We start from the raw sequence: 16,397 nt of genomic DNA on the forward strand, positions 1-16,397 counted from the left end.
CTCCTCTAAGGACCAGGCAAACACGTCTATATACTCTCGCAAGAGAGCGACAAGACTCGTTTCTTCTTCATCAGTCAAGTCATCCTCAATGAATACTGGTTGGGGTGTTTCCCCTTCCTGGACTAATTCTACCTCCTTGACTTTGGCTGGTCCCTCGATTGGTTCGCTCATCTGCCCTTGACGTTTAGCACCTAACAGAACTACTACCCTATCCCCTTTTTTGAATTTTGTGAAGCGTTTAGGGAGGTCCTACGGCTTTTGCTGTTCTTCTATTCGTGTATTCCTAGGTTGCTTTGCCTTTTCCTGCCTTAACCGTCTGCGCCTCAGGTGGACGGGTAGGTCCCCCTTGGTACGTCTGGTCGTGGGCGGCCTAAGGATCTTTGGATCACTATCCGAACTAACTTCCGATTCAAAGTATATCCCATAAGACTTCTTGACCTGAGTGTTACCCTTGAGCATAGCAGAGATGGTGTCTAGGTCGACTCGTGAGGTCTTCCAAGTGTCCATCTCTATCCTTACAACATCCGTTCTATTGCCAAGGAAGATCAAGCCATTACCCCAATCTTCGATGACTCTAGCGTTGCGCATCCAGGGTCGGCCTAATAGGATATCGTAGTCCACTCCCTTCATGACTATAAAGTCAACAGAGAACTGGACACCTGCGATCTTCATTGGCCAATTCTTAAGTACCCCGAATGGCTTCTCTCATACCGTTTGCTAACGTGACATTAAACCTAGCAGTTTTGACAGGCGGGTTTCCCCAAGTCTGAAGCACTGCGTGGCTAAGCACACTAACCCCAGCTCCCGTGTCTATGATTCCCTTCTTGTTGTGTCACCTAAGGCTAAAACTGGCAACACCGCATGCATCTTGGAACCTTCCCAGAAGGCATTGACGTGCAAGGATTTAGGCATAGAGTATAGCGTAAAACTTGGTAATTGCGTTTCTGCATCATGGTCTTGAGGGTCTGTCGTGACCTGCTCTCGTGACCCTTCAACCCACTGCTTAATATCTCGCCATAGGGTAGGATGCTGCCTAAGCAGATCTCCTAGGCTAAGTGTTATAGGGGTAGTCACTAGCGTGGTCAGGAGATCATTGTGTGCTCGTCTCTCCCCTAACTTGGATTGTCCTGGCCAATGGTCGTTGACTGATCTGTGGCCCTGACATCCACGTCCTTGGTGCTCCTTGCTTGGTCCTACTCTGCGCTTTAATGGTTTGTTTGTCTATGTCTTGGTTCTCTCCTGCTGGTGGGTTCCTTGAGTGGTTTTATCTGAGTGAGTTCCTTGACTTATTGAATACAATCCTCAATTTATGATCACTCAGTGTGTGTTATTTCTCGTGCACTTGTAGTCAATCAGGCTTTCATCTTTCTTATGTGTACTTCAAGTGCAGAATTCAATGTGAGTGCGACAAATAATCTCTATGTGCCTTATGCCCTCTTGTCTCGTCTCGGGCCTAATAAGCTTCGTCGCTCAAGTCCTGGCCGTTCTAGCGGATTCTAGGGTCTGCGCTGCTTCTTGCTGTTCACTCGGGGGTCGATCATAGGTCCTATGATTGGATTTCCGTTCTCAACGCGTCAGGTCACTGGGAAGTGCTCCAGCACTGTCCCCCTGTCCCTTGGTCGTGACTCCTACTTCGGGAACTGCCTACAAGGCGTTCGCTATATTGTCCTGGAGCGGGTTGCGCTTCCAGTTGGTCGCGGGGGTCAATTTTTTATGTTTTTTTTTTCTGCCTAAGGGTGTGTCTGATTCTGAGAATTGGACGTCCGATTTACTAGTGGTCCAATTCTCAGAATCGGACCAGGTGGGTCCGATTTGAGCTGTCTGATTCTCAAAATCGGACAGGGATCAAGTGTTCGATTTTTGAAAATCGGACATGTGCTCCGATCGGACCAGGTGGGTGGTCCGATTACTGACGTGTCCTAATCCGTGGGTTGGATTCTAGGAATCAGACAGGGGTGGGTCCGATTGCCTCGATCGGACGAGGCGTCCGATCGGACAGGTGGTCCGATTTCCTATGGTCTGATTTTCAAAATCTGACGGGTTGGTCCGAGTGACTCGATTGGACTGGATGGTCCGATTGGACAGTTGTCCCGAGCGTTCGATTCTGAGAGTCGGACACTGGATCGGATGTCCGATTCCGCTGACCCGAACGCACTTTCGAGCATGAAATGGTCAAAAATCTTAAGGTATTGATTATTACAAGCTACAAGATTCAACAGGAATGATGCTGGAGTGATGGGGAAGAGATCTATATACTTGGGGATCGCCGATAGCAACGTAATTCCTCGCACTGATCGATCGAAATGAGTCACCCAAGTTCTCTCTCTCACTCTCTCTCAACTAGTTGCAAATGAGGATTTCCTTGCCCTCCAAGAACTTATACCCCTGCTGGACATTACTCGGATGTTACTGATCACTCTCCTTGCGATTCCTACACATTCAAATAACCATTTCCTCCATTTTCCACTTATTTTTCCTAATTTTCTCCCTATTTTACAGTAGCAAACCCTATGCCTCTCGGGTGCGATTTCCTAATGTTAGTCTACTCTAAACGCAACAAGAATCGAAAGCAAAAAACTGAAATAATTTCTCCATGTTTTCCAATCATCAAATACACAAAATGTCCCAAAATACTTACTTGTCTTTGAAGATCAAAAACACCCAACTTCCTACCTATCTCAAGCTCCGTTTCGGGGGTGAATCCCCTACTTCGATGCTTGATATGAGGCGCGCAAGTGCTCAAGCTTGAATCTGTTGGTCCCGGCAATGAGACCAAAATGTAGAGGGAGCTCATGCTCAACCGCCAAGACCCACGGACCGCCTATTGCTTCAAGCGTTTCAAGCGAGCTCTAATGGCTATCTCTCACCTAGCTGATGCGTCGTCGATCCTATGAGTGTAGTGAGCTTACCTTGATGCTCGATCGAGTACCCTCCTCTCTCTTGCACACCGGTAGCTCCACGATTCTTGATGCTAGCTCAAGCATCCTCAAGCCTCCTCCATCTCCAAGCTCCATCCTCCATAGCCACGCGCATGAGAAAAGAGAAGAGAAGAGAAGAGAAGAAGAGAAGAGGAGATGGTGAAGAGCTTCACCCTCTTGATCCCTCACTCCCACACACTCACTCCCTCACACTCTCACACTCCCTCTTTCAAGAGCACACACAAGCAAGAAGGAGAGAAGAAGAGAAGAAGAAGAAGACTCCTTTTTCCACACACCAAAGAATGAGCTTCTCATTCACTTTTCAACTTTATATGCAAAACCCTAAATCCCTTTTGGGCGGTCATCCCCTTTTCCCCTTTCTTACATGGCCGGCCGTAGCCTAGGCCCATTTCTCATTTCCCACCATTCTAATTTATCCTATTCCCAACTAATGCATACAATTTGCACAGGAACGAGCCTGGCACTCTTTTACAAGGATTCGAGAGCGCTTCCACATTTAATGGTGTGCCTTTTACTCTTTTGCTGTCTCGGGGCGACACTGAAGCTTTCTAAGGGTCGTGCCCGAACATTTAAATTTTTCAGGGTCTGGTTACTGGTCAATGCGCATTTTCCTTCTTTTATCCTGTGCCTTTTTTTGCTATTTCCTTTTTTCCATTTTCCTGCTCCTCTGCTCCATTTTCCCGCTCCTCTGCGCTGCGGTAAACACGATAAACAATTGCAACAATGTATGTGTCAGGACTCTATAGATGCTTGAATGTATCATTATCATAAGATCTCTTTTAAACATTTAAAAAATCCATTCAAATGGTATAGTTGGAAAATTAAAATAGAATCTATTCAAATGATATAAAATATACATAGAATAAATAATCTCAAGTGACATTGACAAGGAGCATAGCATGGTGTCACACTACTACCATGGATGTTGTGAGAGCATCAGATAAGACAATAGAATTAGTAGAGATTACAATTTGGATTTTGAAACAAAAACTAGAGTTCAATTTGATGCATAGTTTCACATTGAGAAGTCATGTTGGCACCTTTTACCCATCACCCTCCCAATGGATGCGCAATCACTTTTCACACACATCACATTTCACCCACAACTTCTTGTAGCAATGCCCCTCGTCAATTATAGCCTCTAATGTTGCATAATAATGAATGTGTTGAGCAATAACATCACCACCCATCTAGGTAATGTTCTGAGAGCATACACACAATCTCTCCTCATGACCATTACTACACCTTGTGGGTAGGCCTTTGGATATTTTTAATCCATGATTCCTTCTTGAACCTTATATATAACTAACAAGATGATGGATATCTCCTCATAGTCGAACCTCTCCACCTACTTCATCTCCTTCCCCATCATGCCCAGCTCCGCGGCACAATCGGTAATCTTTTGGAGCATTTTGCAAGTCATCCTCGCATATGCACCTACATTATTGAAACGGTCCGTTGTCTTTGTGAATTGGCTAGTAATGTACTACCTTCTCCTTGCCCTTGCAACTCTCCTTCCATTAACTATCAATCACTCTGAGTGCAAAGACATGGAGAGAGACATTGTTGTGTGTATCTTGAGTTGAAATTGTGTATATTTTTCACACAAATTTGATGTAATACATCAGATTTTTTTTTAAAAAGCAACAAATTTTTATGGTCAATTAAAATCATGTGTTGTTTTCTACAAATCCGATGCAGTGCATTGGATAGGGGTACATTTACATCCATGTTTAAAGTCCTTTGTATACTATATGAATAGTAAGGGTTTCTACGTATTTGAATTGAATAGTTTTGAGGTATTACTATATAACGTGCATTCAAATGATATTAATAAATACCATTTCTTTACATACTATAAGGCTTTAAAACGATCCCTTTTACTTTACTAAACTTACGGATTTGTTTCAAATTCAAATTTAAAAATCCATTTTGTCATGTAAATTTTACTAAATATAATATCATTTCTTTTGAACTCACATGGTATCCTACATGTTCTATAAGGTGGAATCCCCAGGCCTCTACTTTTCTCTCTTTTCCCTCTCTCTCATGCTCGCGTTGTTTTCCTACTTCTCTCTCTCTCTCTCTCTCTCATTTTTCTCTTTCTCTCAATGCCTTTATTTGCCTCTCCCCCCTCTCTCTCTCGTTTTCACTCTCCTCCCTCCTTTACCTTGCTCTTCGTTTCTATCTCCTCCCTCTCTCTTCCTTCCTTCTCTCTCCCCCTCTCTTTTTTTATTTCTCCTCTTTGACCCTCTTTCTCTCTCTTTCCCTTTCTTTGTTTTCTCTCTCATTCTTTCTCTCACTCACCCTCCTGTCTTCCTCCCTTCATCTCTCTCTTTCTCTCTTCCCCTCCCTCTTTGTTTCCCTTCTCCCCTTTCTCTCCCTATTTCTCTCTTCCTCTCCTTCTCTTCTTTTCCCTCTTTCCCTGCCTCCTCTCCCTCTCTCTCAATGCATATCTCCACAAACAAAAAAATTAAAGAAAATAAGAAAACACAAAAATAAAGCAAGATGAGGCAATATACCAACCTCAATGGCTTGAAGATTAAACCCTTTGCACCTCCCTTTCATGTCTTCCCTCCTTTCTTCTTTGCACCCTTCTCCTTTTTTTTTGTGTATGGCAGCATAGCAATGGCGATGATGGTGATGAGCTCTCCCTCTCTCTCTCCCCCACTTACTCTCTCTCTCCCTCTCAAAGCTTTGAGCTCTCTTGCTCTCTCTTTCATTCTCTTTCACAAATGATTTTGACAAATGCCTCCTCTAACCATTATAAGGGTTGATTCTTGTTTATTGTAGCCAAGTCTCTTCTTTGAATCTTTCTTCTTCTATGAATTGAAAATTTCCCTTATGGGAATGGAAGTGACAAAAGTGCTTATACTTTTTCTTCACAACCTGGAGAATGATTTGCGAGATCTCTTCCTCTTTGAAATTTTCACCTAATGCAATTAGTTTATCTTCAGTGTCTTTAATCTTCAACAAATAATTATGCATACTTTCTTTTGAGTTTTTGATATTTCATTCAGCTTAGACTTATATGCATTACTCTAATGGTACTCTTACTCTCCATCATCTTTGCTAAGATGTCCCATGCCACTTTTGCACTTGTTACATTTTAAATATAGTTGACTATGCTATCACTTATGTTGATGTTGATGAAGCTTTGAGCTTGGATTGCTCTTCTATTCCAATCATTTCTTTATCCACCTCTATGAGTTAGTCTTCCTTCTTCACCTGTAATAATCTTCCACATGTTTTCAATCATTAAATAGAGTTTGCATTTTGAACTTTCATGTATTGTACTTGTTTTTGTCCAGCTTGCTTGTATAATTGAGCAATGAGATGTCACTTGGAGCCATTTGTAGAAGACGAGGGATTTAACAAGAATGTATTTTGGGAAGGGATAGGGACGAAATTTGCCATAATAACCTCTAGCTAAGAGCTAGGAAGAATGCCTCTCGCCTCTTGTTGCTAATATTGAGTGAAACATAGAGAATGATGATCCTAAAAAGATAACCTGAGAAAACTAAGCTCTGATACCATGATAAACTCTTAGAATGACGTTCCTAACACTTCAACTCATGTAATTAAAAGTAAATGATAAGAAAATGACATGGATAGTTGATTGGAGTAGTGATTGAACACACTCAAAGAGATAATGTATTGATTGAATATAAGAAGTACAATGATAAGAAATATGAATCAGGTCTTCTCATGCTTCATTGTTCTCCGTCTCTCACATGTAGCCCCTCATACAATGCATTGAGACTAGCTCAATAGATATAGCAATGAATTTGGTTTAGATAGATTGCTATTCTACCTAAAAATTATAGATTAGTAATATATTGATTTAATCTTAGCTAGAGTAAGATCTTGATGATCCCAATGTTCACTACGTAGATCATTAGTAGGAAAAAACTTTATAGAAGACACGAGCACAATCCAATGGTTGGACTTTTCTAGAACGCCTCCAACTGGAGTTGCCAGTACAGGGGGACTTCTTTGAACAATTGAAAGATCCCGCACAGCAGGCCAGCACCTTGGACATGAACTTCTTTGCGCTGTGGATGGAGTTCAGCCTGCAGGAGGAAATAAGCTGCAAATTCTGGATTGTTGATCCCCTGTGGGTTGGCTTGGCATGCACTACATCTACAAAGTCGAGCTTGGCCAACTTTATGTCTCCGATTGATGAGCTATGTGACATTGTGTTTTTACCCCTGGTCATGAGCGGTCATTGGACATTGTTTGTGTGCTTCAACTGTTCGGGGCATGGGGTGACTAAGTTGCATCAGAAGCCGGGGCTGCTATTCTTGGATCCTATGAACAAGCCACCCACTCCATTGATGAGTGAGATGGCTAAGCTGGCCGTGGAGCAGATATGGGCTGCGGAGCGTCGCCATGAAACCATACTAAGCAACCCTCCTGTGCAGGCGGTGATATCGTGCCAACCGAACGCCGTTGATTGTGGGTATTATGTGATGCATTACATGCGCCTGCTAGTGGAGGCTTGCTTGCAGGGAGTGGTTATGGCATCTTTTGTGAGTATATTTAGTACATGCACTAACATGGATTGATTTAGGTTGGCTCAATCTAATCTGAATCCTTGTCTTCATGCAGCTGACAAAGCGATGGTTCGAGCACGATGATGTTGTGCAGATGAGGAGGACCTTGAGTCAATGGGTTTCTCGCGTGGCCGGCAGTGTCTGAGTGGGTGTTGATCTCCAGCCATAGTTTCATGGGATGTTTTTGAACTGTGGACCTGGGGATGGGTAGAATGCATTGTACACGTTAGGCCATTCTGGCGAGGCTCTTGTAAAGACTTCATATTTGCATCAACAACAGTTGACTGTGCATCTGCTTTCTCTTGAGGCGGATCAATTTTGGCTTTGTAAACTGTCAGCTTCCATTGACACGTTCATGTGGCTTGGAAACTGTTGACACTCATTAAGAAGATTACATATTTCTATTTGCAGCTTCGATGTCTGCCCTGAGTTAATTTTGCAATTCATGGTAAATTTTGACTACGCCATTTGGGGCTGTGACACGTCTATGTAAACGAGGGGTATTACGCAGTTTTTACTTTGGTTCCATTTCAACTTTAACTTTGGTTCCGTTTGTGTGGGCTTGGCAGTTTAACCTTTTTCCTATGATAACCATAAGTTTATCCTCAAGTCGAGAACACCAGTTGTCCAAAGTCTAACAGCCAGTTCCATTCTTAGCCACACCTCAACCTTAACATTGGCAGAGATGTAGAATATCATGCTCTAGGAGGACCTGCAGTGAGACCCACTACACCTATCAACACCATTTCAAAATAGACTACTATTGATTGCAAAAGTGGTCTCACTGAGAAAAAGGTGCTAGCATACGTATGTTAATAGGTTAAAACAACACGTTGTAAACATGATCCAATCTTTTAACTAAGAGTCTACCAAAATGGCAACAAGTATGAAACGTGTTTGGCAGATAGGAAATATACAACTGTTCAGGGCACCAAAATAGACATCATGCTTAATAAATGGATATCCTAGCTCTCGCATGGCCAGAGGCAAACCTTTCAGAAAAAGTTTTGTTTGTAAAATCATGATCTTCAATAACAGGAATCATCTCATGCCAAACAATTACTTTTGCAGGCAACTTTATGGTACTTAGGAATTGAAAGTTTAAAAGCCTATGCTGAGTAGATGTCTCATGAGTCGAGATTTAGCAAAATATTCAAGCACCTCAACCTACCTAATATTGCAAGCAGTACACACTTACATGGTGCACATTAAGGGTGTGTATGTATGCATGTAACATACATGTGTGGAGTGCACATGGTATACACATGTATGTCCCGCAATCAATTCAACAGCCTTTGACAGTGTCAATCAACAGAATCCTTGTCAAACAGGCTCACAGATTACCACAGGATCTTCCCAATTTGTTCCCTGCCTACAAAGAGACTATAAAGCTAATGGACACATCAGTTTTAATTAGGGGCAACCTAACACCACAAGGATATGGCAGGAAGGACATTGACAGAGTAGCAGCACCCATGATGCATAAAGTCTGGCATGCATCACTGAAACTGGAAGACAACAAACCGCCAAGCCAGTGTCTCTGTGAATTTATGGCTAGCTCAGAATTTAGTCTGAAATGGTACTTGTTTCTAGATCAACTACAGGTGTTATAGGCGATATCAAGCTGGAGCATCTAGATAGATGCTAGGAACAGTAGCTCAATTTTGGAAGCATAGGGACCATTTCCTATAGGTGTATCGTGTTTCAAACCTTACAATTTTTCTCATGTATGTAGTGTTTTGTCTTGCTTGCTATTTGTTTTGCCCCTACCCAACAAAATAGGGAAAGAGCAATAAGCACATATATATTAAACAAATGCACGCATGCTGACTTGTCTCAGAAAATCCACCAACACCAGTCCAAATTTGATGCAAGAATCTATAAAATCACTTGTAAGAATCAATTGCTCATATATATGCTGTCATTCGACATGTTCACAAAGACAGTCAAAGTTCAAATCACCTATAAGAACCAATTAGCCATATATAGATGTTGTCATTCCACATGCACACAAACAGTCAAAGTTCAAGCTTGAATCACATACATATTATATCCGAAATCCAAAGTTTATGGCTAACATGTCATGAAAAATAACTCCACTGTCAAACCAAAAATTTAGACTGAAATGTAAAATAGTAAAACTCTAGAATCCCAATAGACAATCATCTTGTGTTCTTGAATTCTGACATTGTGTTCTTAAAAGCATATTCTGACAGTCGGGAAAGAATTTCTGCCTTTAAGCTTTTCATTAAATGTAGAAACACTCCAGTGCATAGAGATTGACCCACAGAATATATTAAAAGATCAAAATAGACCCAAAGCCCTTCCTCAGCATCATGCTGACAAAATAGCAAGGCTTTGAAAAATTTGTGAGGGATGATACAACGCTATGCTGCATAGAGCTGTCAAGCAATCTGAATGCAGAAAAACAGGCTGCTGACTACACACACAGGAGCAGCCAGCTTTAAGAAGGGCAATCAGCACTTTTGAGATTTACAAAACCAAGGCAGCAGAAACAGAAGGAATCTTAAAAGTAATTTTGGAGTTATTGTATACCAAGTCCAGCAATATAATCATGGCAACCACCTCAGCATTGCCGAATGGTTTATCTCAGCTTCCACTAAAACCATGCATAGGAGTGGACTCGAAGGAGTCTTAAGGACCCTCCCAGAAGTTCATGAGGCAGTTGAGGTCCTTCAAATTGATCAAAATTGCTTACAATAAAATAGAGAGCTCTCTAAAGGTGCAGTACTCTTGAAGTTCAAAAACAGTCAACAAAAAATGACCTAACCATAAGCATAACACTCATACTTTGATAATATTAGGCTAAGATTAAATGGAGTTTCGAAAGGGGTAAACCACCAGGTTATATTAAGCAATCACCAAAGATGTGATAGATTGACATGCATTTGTGAATTCCAACATATTTGATGATCATGTGTACACTCTATTGTGTGTCAACCCACAAACTTCACCACTTGTCTCTAGCTTGGACTGCTAAACTTTTTTGCAGTACATGCACATATCCCAAAAGAACCTAATGTTTTAATCATAAAATATATTTTTACTCCTGTAGGCCTTGCCTAGGTCTGAAAAGGATGCATACAAATCCAAGAGAAGCCACAAACATAGCAGCGCCACTAAAAGCATCCACAAACAGCCTCTCTGCCCCATAAGCATTGAGAATATATAAGCTTCTGGCAAGAGTCCTAGTAAACACTATACCGCTATCATGCATAAGACATAGACCAAGCAACAGGTACCATCAAAAGTAACTTGGCATCCAACTTTGGCGATGCTAAACAGAAGCTAGATTTTTCTTTACCAGTGTGACATAAAGCACATGCAAATACATCACCAAAGACTGACACCTTTCCAATGCCTTTGACAACTGAGAGACATCATTGGCACATGTGACTGAACCCCCATTAGGTGTACATTTTAAGAATATAAATAGGACATACCATGATGTAATGTGCTTCACTGCTTAGAAGCAACACTATCAAAATACTTGGTAGACACGGTATCAGTGGTAGACATAACTAGTGGAAGTTATGGCTGTTTTTCTCCAGCCATACCATCTGGGACTGCATGCTAGAAATTCCTAGACAGCCCTTTATTTTGTACCAGTTTTGGTCCTGACCTGATTGCAGCCCCGCCCCAGCCACATGGGCTGAAAGTACATCTCATGGGCTCCGTAACGACACCTCAATTGTCCCATTCGGAGTTGCCCACACAAAGTTATGGCCGATTTCCTACAGCACACTCTTACAGTCCATGACTACATCCCTTGTTTTTGAGGACAAAAACTTTATGAGACGGGATGGTTTGTAATGAACGGGGATCATGGGAATATCTTGTTCAGTGGAGGACAAACCCCGCTACCTTGTTCAGTGGAGGACAAAGCTAAGGTTTGGACAAAGCTATCTTCTCTCTACCAGCTGAAGACCTTTGCCCACCGTATTACCACAGAAAAGAAGCTCTAAATGCTTCCCGTCGATGATTCTTCTTCTACGAAGGATCACATCAACAAGATGGAGGAGTTGCGGGATGCGCTTGCATCCCTTGGCAGGACGATATCATCCAAAGGTATGGTGATGATTCTCATTACTCATCTTCCATCTGATATCTTCTACACTAGCTTCTTGACCTCTAGATCCCATGGCAACCATTTTGTGGGAGGAGTTAATGTTAGTGTAACACCTCTTCTATGAGATAGGGCCATGAAAGTATTATCACCTATCCTCTGAAAGCATGAAAGTATTATCATCTGTAGTCCAAGATGTGAAACCATGATGCATTGTTTCCATAAAAAAGCGGACTATGCATACCAACATCACTAAGCATTGTGAGCGCAAATTAAAAACCACGCTTTCACTTGTTGGAATAGTAAAAAAGGAGCCAGCATTGTGGACTATGTAATGGGGTCGCTAGCTTTAATTCCAAAAATTAGGCGATTTGAGATATTTGCCAAGCCCATCAGCATAGCAGTTGACCATGCAATCCTGAAATTTACCCTGGCATGTGGTCGAATACAAGAAACATGCACACAAGCACACACATTTCCGCACTATGAGTTTCTAGAGCAAACTTCGCATATCCATGGTGATGCAGTACAAGATGGCTTAAGACAGCTAGACCAGCTTGAACCTCTTATGGATGTCACTAGATCTCTAGCAAAGGTGTTACATATAGCAGCTCACAGAGGCATTCCCGTTCAATCACTAAGCTCTACTATTAGGAATCAAGCTCACCGTCAGTGTGTCTTTATCTATGACCGACATCTATGACAGCTAGAGTGTGCAGTTGTCTACATGTGACTACATTAAATAAGTCGGGTTAGTAGTCAGTTAGTGACCTGACTAGAGTTAGTCTGTCTAGTCTACACTTACACTAGGTCACTTTATCTCTGTATTGTGTGTGTTTTTTCAGTAAGAGTGTGGAACATGAAGGAATGACTTTGAGAGCCTGAAGCATAGTGACAGGAAACGGCCGGAACGGCCCCCCGGCACGCGGAATCGCCGTCCCCGGCATGTATCCGGCGTGGACCGCGTTTCCAAAAAATGGAACGTTCCCTGTCCCGTTTCAGACAGGGAATGCAGCAGGGAGAGTCCTGTCCCGTTTCAGACAGGGAACGCAGCAGGGACGCTCCTTGCTGCGTTCCCTGTCTGAAACGGGACAGGGAACGCCACGTGGCAAAATGACCTGTGCCCAGTTTTCGCCCGCGCCCAGTTTCCTCCTGCGCCCTCTTCTATTGCGTCCCGCCTGCTCCCGCCTGCGTCCCGTCTGCTCCCACCTACGTCCCCCTGCTCCCGCATGGCCCATTTCTCCTGCTCCCGCCTCAGCCTGGCCCAATTCTCCTGCCCCTAGGCCCAGCCACCTTCTTCCTTCTCTTCCCTCTCTTCCTTCTTCTTCTTTCTCTTCTTTCTCCTCCCACCTCCAACCTCTTCCTTCTCTTCCTTCTTCTTCTTTCTCTTCTTATTCTTCCTTCTCTTCTTCCTTCTACCTTCTCTTCTTCCTTCTACCTTCTCTTCACTTCTCCCTTCTCTTCTTCCTTCTTCCATGAACCTTCTTCTTCTTCTCCCTTCTCTCCCTTTCCCTTCTCTCTCGACTCTTGAGTGAGTCTTGACTCTTGAGCCTTCTCCCTTCTCTCGAGCCTTCAATAATCAATTTTCAGCCTTCAATTTTTCCTTCTCTCGACTCTTGAACCTAAGGCCTTCAATTTTCAGCCTGAAATCATAAATGGCTTCATCTTCCCGCCCCGCTCGTCGGGTTGGTGGTCGAGGAGGAAGGTCTGATGATTGGTCATGGTGGGAAGAAGTAAATGCTGACCGCCCTTTGAGTGGTGGAGGATCTCGACCATGGACTTGCAAGCTTTGCCCATACAAGCGAACTAGTGGAGCAAACAAGGTAATCCATTGAGCTGAGCATTTGTATTTCAAATTTTTATTGATTTTAATTTTTCAAAGTTACTTAAATATTAGAATATGGACTACCAATTGCCACTTGTTCCATTTTAAATTTTAATATTTATGCATAATCAGGTCCGAGCTCATCTTCTACATGAGCCAAATTCAGAGGTGCAGTTTTGTCCAAATGTGACCTTGGAGAAGCAAAGGGAGCTTTGTGACCGTGTAGCAGGTCAACAAGCTTATCTTGCATCTAGACCACGACATGTTGCAGTTGACCCTGCAACTTTTGTGACACCATCCCCATCAGATGTATCTAGAGCAGGGTCAGTATCAGGAAGTGCTACCTCCACACCTACTACAGGCATTGCATCGGCCATGGCATCAACAACGCCACATGTTGCACGTAGACAAAGCACACTTGATGCTAGTTGGGATCCCAAGAAGAAGGAAGAGGTGGATACATCAGTGGCACGCTTTTTTTATCATGACCACATTCAATTTCGTGCAGCCAGGTCAGAGTATTTTAAATTGATGTGCAAGAAGATTGGTGAGTATGGCCCTTCGTATGTACCTCCATCATCAGAGACCTTACGCACCACTTTGCTCGACAAGGAAAAGCGCCTTGTTGAGCAAGCAGCAGTGACTAGAAAGAGCATGTGGGCTAAAAATGGAGTTTCCTTGATTGCTGATGGTTGGAGTGATACACGCAAGCGATCCATTCATGGTATGGTTGCTTATTCTCGTGGGGAAATGTATTTTATATCTTCACATGATGCATCGGGGACAGGAAAGTCAGCAGATGTACTGGCAGCAGAGTGGGTTACAGGTGTTGAGCTTATTGGCCCAGAGCATGTTGTGGGATTTGTTGCAGATGGAGAGCCTGCAAATAGGGCAGCAGGTGCTATTATTCAGGGATATTATCCACATATCACAGTTTCATATTGTATGGCTCATTGCTTGAACAACCTACTAAAGGATATTGGTAACCTGTCATGGATTGCACCTGTCATAGAGCAAGGAGCTCAAATGGTTAGCTTTGTTTTGAATCACCAATTTCTTCGCCATCACTTTTCTTTGCAGTCGAAGAAGACACTTTTAAAATACTCTGATACCAGATTTGCCTTTAACTTCTTGATGCTAGGCAGGTTAAGAGAATGCAGTGGTGCCTTGAGGCAGTTATTTCTTAGTGATGAGTTTACCTCATCAACATTGGCAGATACTCCTACAGGTATCTTATGCTTGGAGAAAGCAAATAACTCCACTTTTTGGGATGATGTAAAGCTGATAGATGCTATGGTATCACCCATTGTACATTTATTGAGGGTTATGGATGCTATGCAACCTTGCATTGGCAAGGTATATGAGGCTATGGACAGACTGAATGAAAAGTTGCAGGAGTTGGCACCAAATGATGAGGCATATGAGGAAATACACCACTTAGTTGTGACGAGGTGGAACTCCTATAGCTCACCCATGCATGCAGCTGCATTTGTTGTGGATCCTGAGTTCCAGGGCAAGGGTCAGGAGAATGACAGTGAGGTTATGGATGCATGGAGACTTATATTGTCTTGTCTAGTGCCTGATCATGGCACTAGACGAAAGATCAGAGATCAGCTTTCATGTTATAGGACCTTTCGGGGTTCTTTTGGTTGTGGGGATGCACAGGAGGATCGCTGTAAGATTGGGGCAGCTTTGTGGTGGGATGACTATGGTTCGGATGGTCCTGAGTTACAGCAACTAGCCATCCGTATTTTGAGTCAGTCAGTTAGGTCCTCTTGTTTGGAGCAATTGTGGAGTACCTACGCTCACATTGCTTCAAAGAAGAGGAACCGTCTTGGTGTGGAGAGGGCAAACGATCTAGTATTCGTTAGTGCTAATTTGAGGATGTTATGTAACAGTATGACAACAAAGCCTGATCCATTCACAGAGTGGGAGATGCAGCAAGAAGAGGAGACACATGCTGATGTTGAGGGAGATGCAGCAATTCATGGTACACATGATGATGAGGCTGGCACTTCAGGAGTGGCTAGAGCAGCCTCAGATCATGATCATGATCTTTGATTTAGCTTACTTATCACGAGTCTCATGATACATGACACATTTACATTATATATGATATTATGATCATTGATGACACTGTGACACTTGGGTTGTTGACAGTTGTGCCATGTCGATATTATATTTGTACTTGAGTCTTGCAGTCTTGCAGTTGCCCTTTGGGCTATTTTGGCATGCCGCATTTTGCTTTAGTCTAGAGATTAGACTTTATATTTGCAGTCTTTTTTGGGGCAATGAGCATGTTCTTTCAAAGATTAGACTTCAATTTCATATTTGTAATCTTTTAAGTTTTTTGGCAATGGTACCATAGGCATGTTCTTTTAGCTTAGACTTTTAAGTTTAGTTCATTGTTCATTGTTTTATCATTTATGATTTTTGGCATATGTATTATGGATTTTATTATTTATAATTGAATATCTTACCTCTTGAGCCTTGTAAGTTGCAATTCAATTTCTAATGAGTAGTTTTAAAATAATGCATGATATCTTAAAGTTAAAACTTAAAATGATTTGTCCTTGTGGATTATATACCTTGGTTTTAAGTTTTAACACTCCAGAGTCCACATGGATTATGAGTGAAATATTAATTTTTTTTCATGAATTTTGATTTTTTAAATGCCGTTCCCGTTCCCACGTCCCCGTTCCCTAGGTTTGGCGTTCCCGTCTCCGTCCCCGTTCCCATTCCCCGTTTCATGTTTCTATGGGTCGCATAGTGTTGCAAAAACGAGAGGGATTAAACATAGGTTGCATGAAGGAACGGGATTGCCATGTTCCAAAAGACGGACGGATTTGTTGGGTGCTGAATTGATGTGGTCGAAAGCGGGAATTTGGCCGATAACCACCAGCAAGCATGGCTTGAGGAGTAATGGGAGAGGTACTTGGGGCTATGATGTTTTTGCCCTTGTTTCGAATCTGATCTTCTTGTCTTATATT

The 16,397-nt window shown here is 42.5% G+C and overlaps 1 protein-coding gene across 1 annotated transcript; it reads left to right on the forward strand.

The window, feature by feature from the left end:
* Nucleotides 1–12,905: 12,905 nt before the first annotated feature.
* LOC148013378 (uncharacterized) lies at nt 12,906–15,493 on the forward strand. Its single transcript, XM_087667881.1, has 3 exons — nt 12,906–13,405; nt 13,540–13,554; nt 13,600–15,493. Exons 1-3 carry the CDS (start codon nt 13,238–13,240, stop codon nt 15,466–15,468), a joined length of 2,052 nt encoding a protein of 683 aa, XP_087524007.1. The 5' UTR covers nt 12,906–13,237; the 3' UTR covers nt 15,469–15,493.
* Nucleotides 15,494–16,397: the final 904 nt, after the last annotated feature.

The sequence above is a fragment of the Lygodium microphyllum genome, chromosome 26, assembly GCF_053477565.2.
Source record: "Lygodium microphyllum isolate KBCC chromosome 26, Lygodium_microphyllum_v1.1.10, whole genome shotgun sequence".
In the NCBI taxonomy this organism is placed as follows: Eukaryota; Viridiplantae; Streptophyta; class Polypodiopsida; order Schizaeales; family Lygodiaceae; genus Lygodium; species Lygodium microphyllum.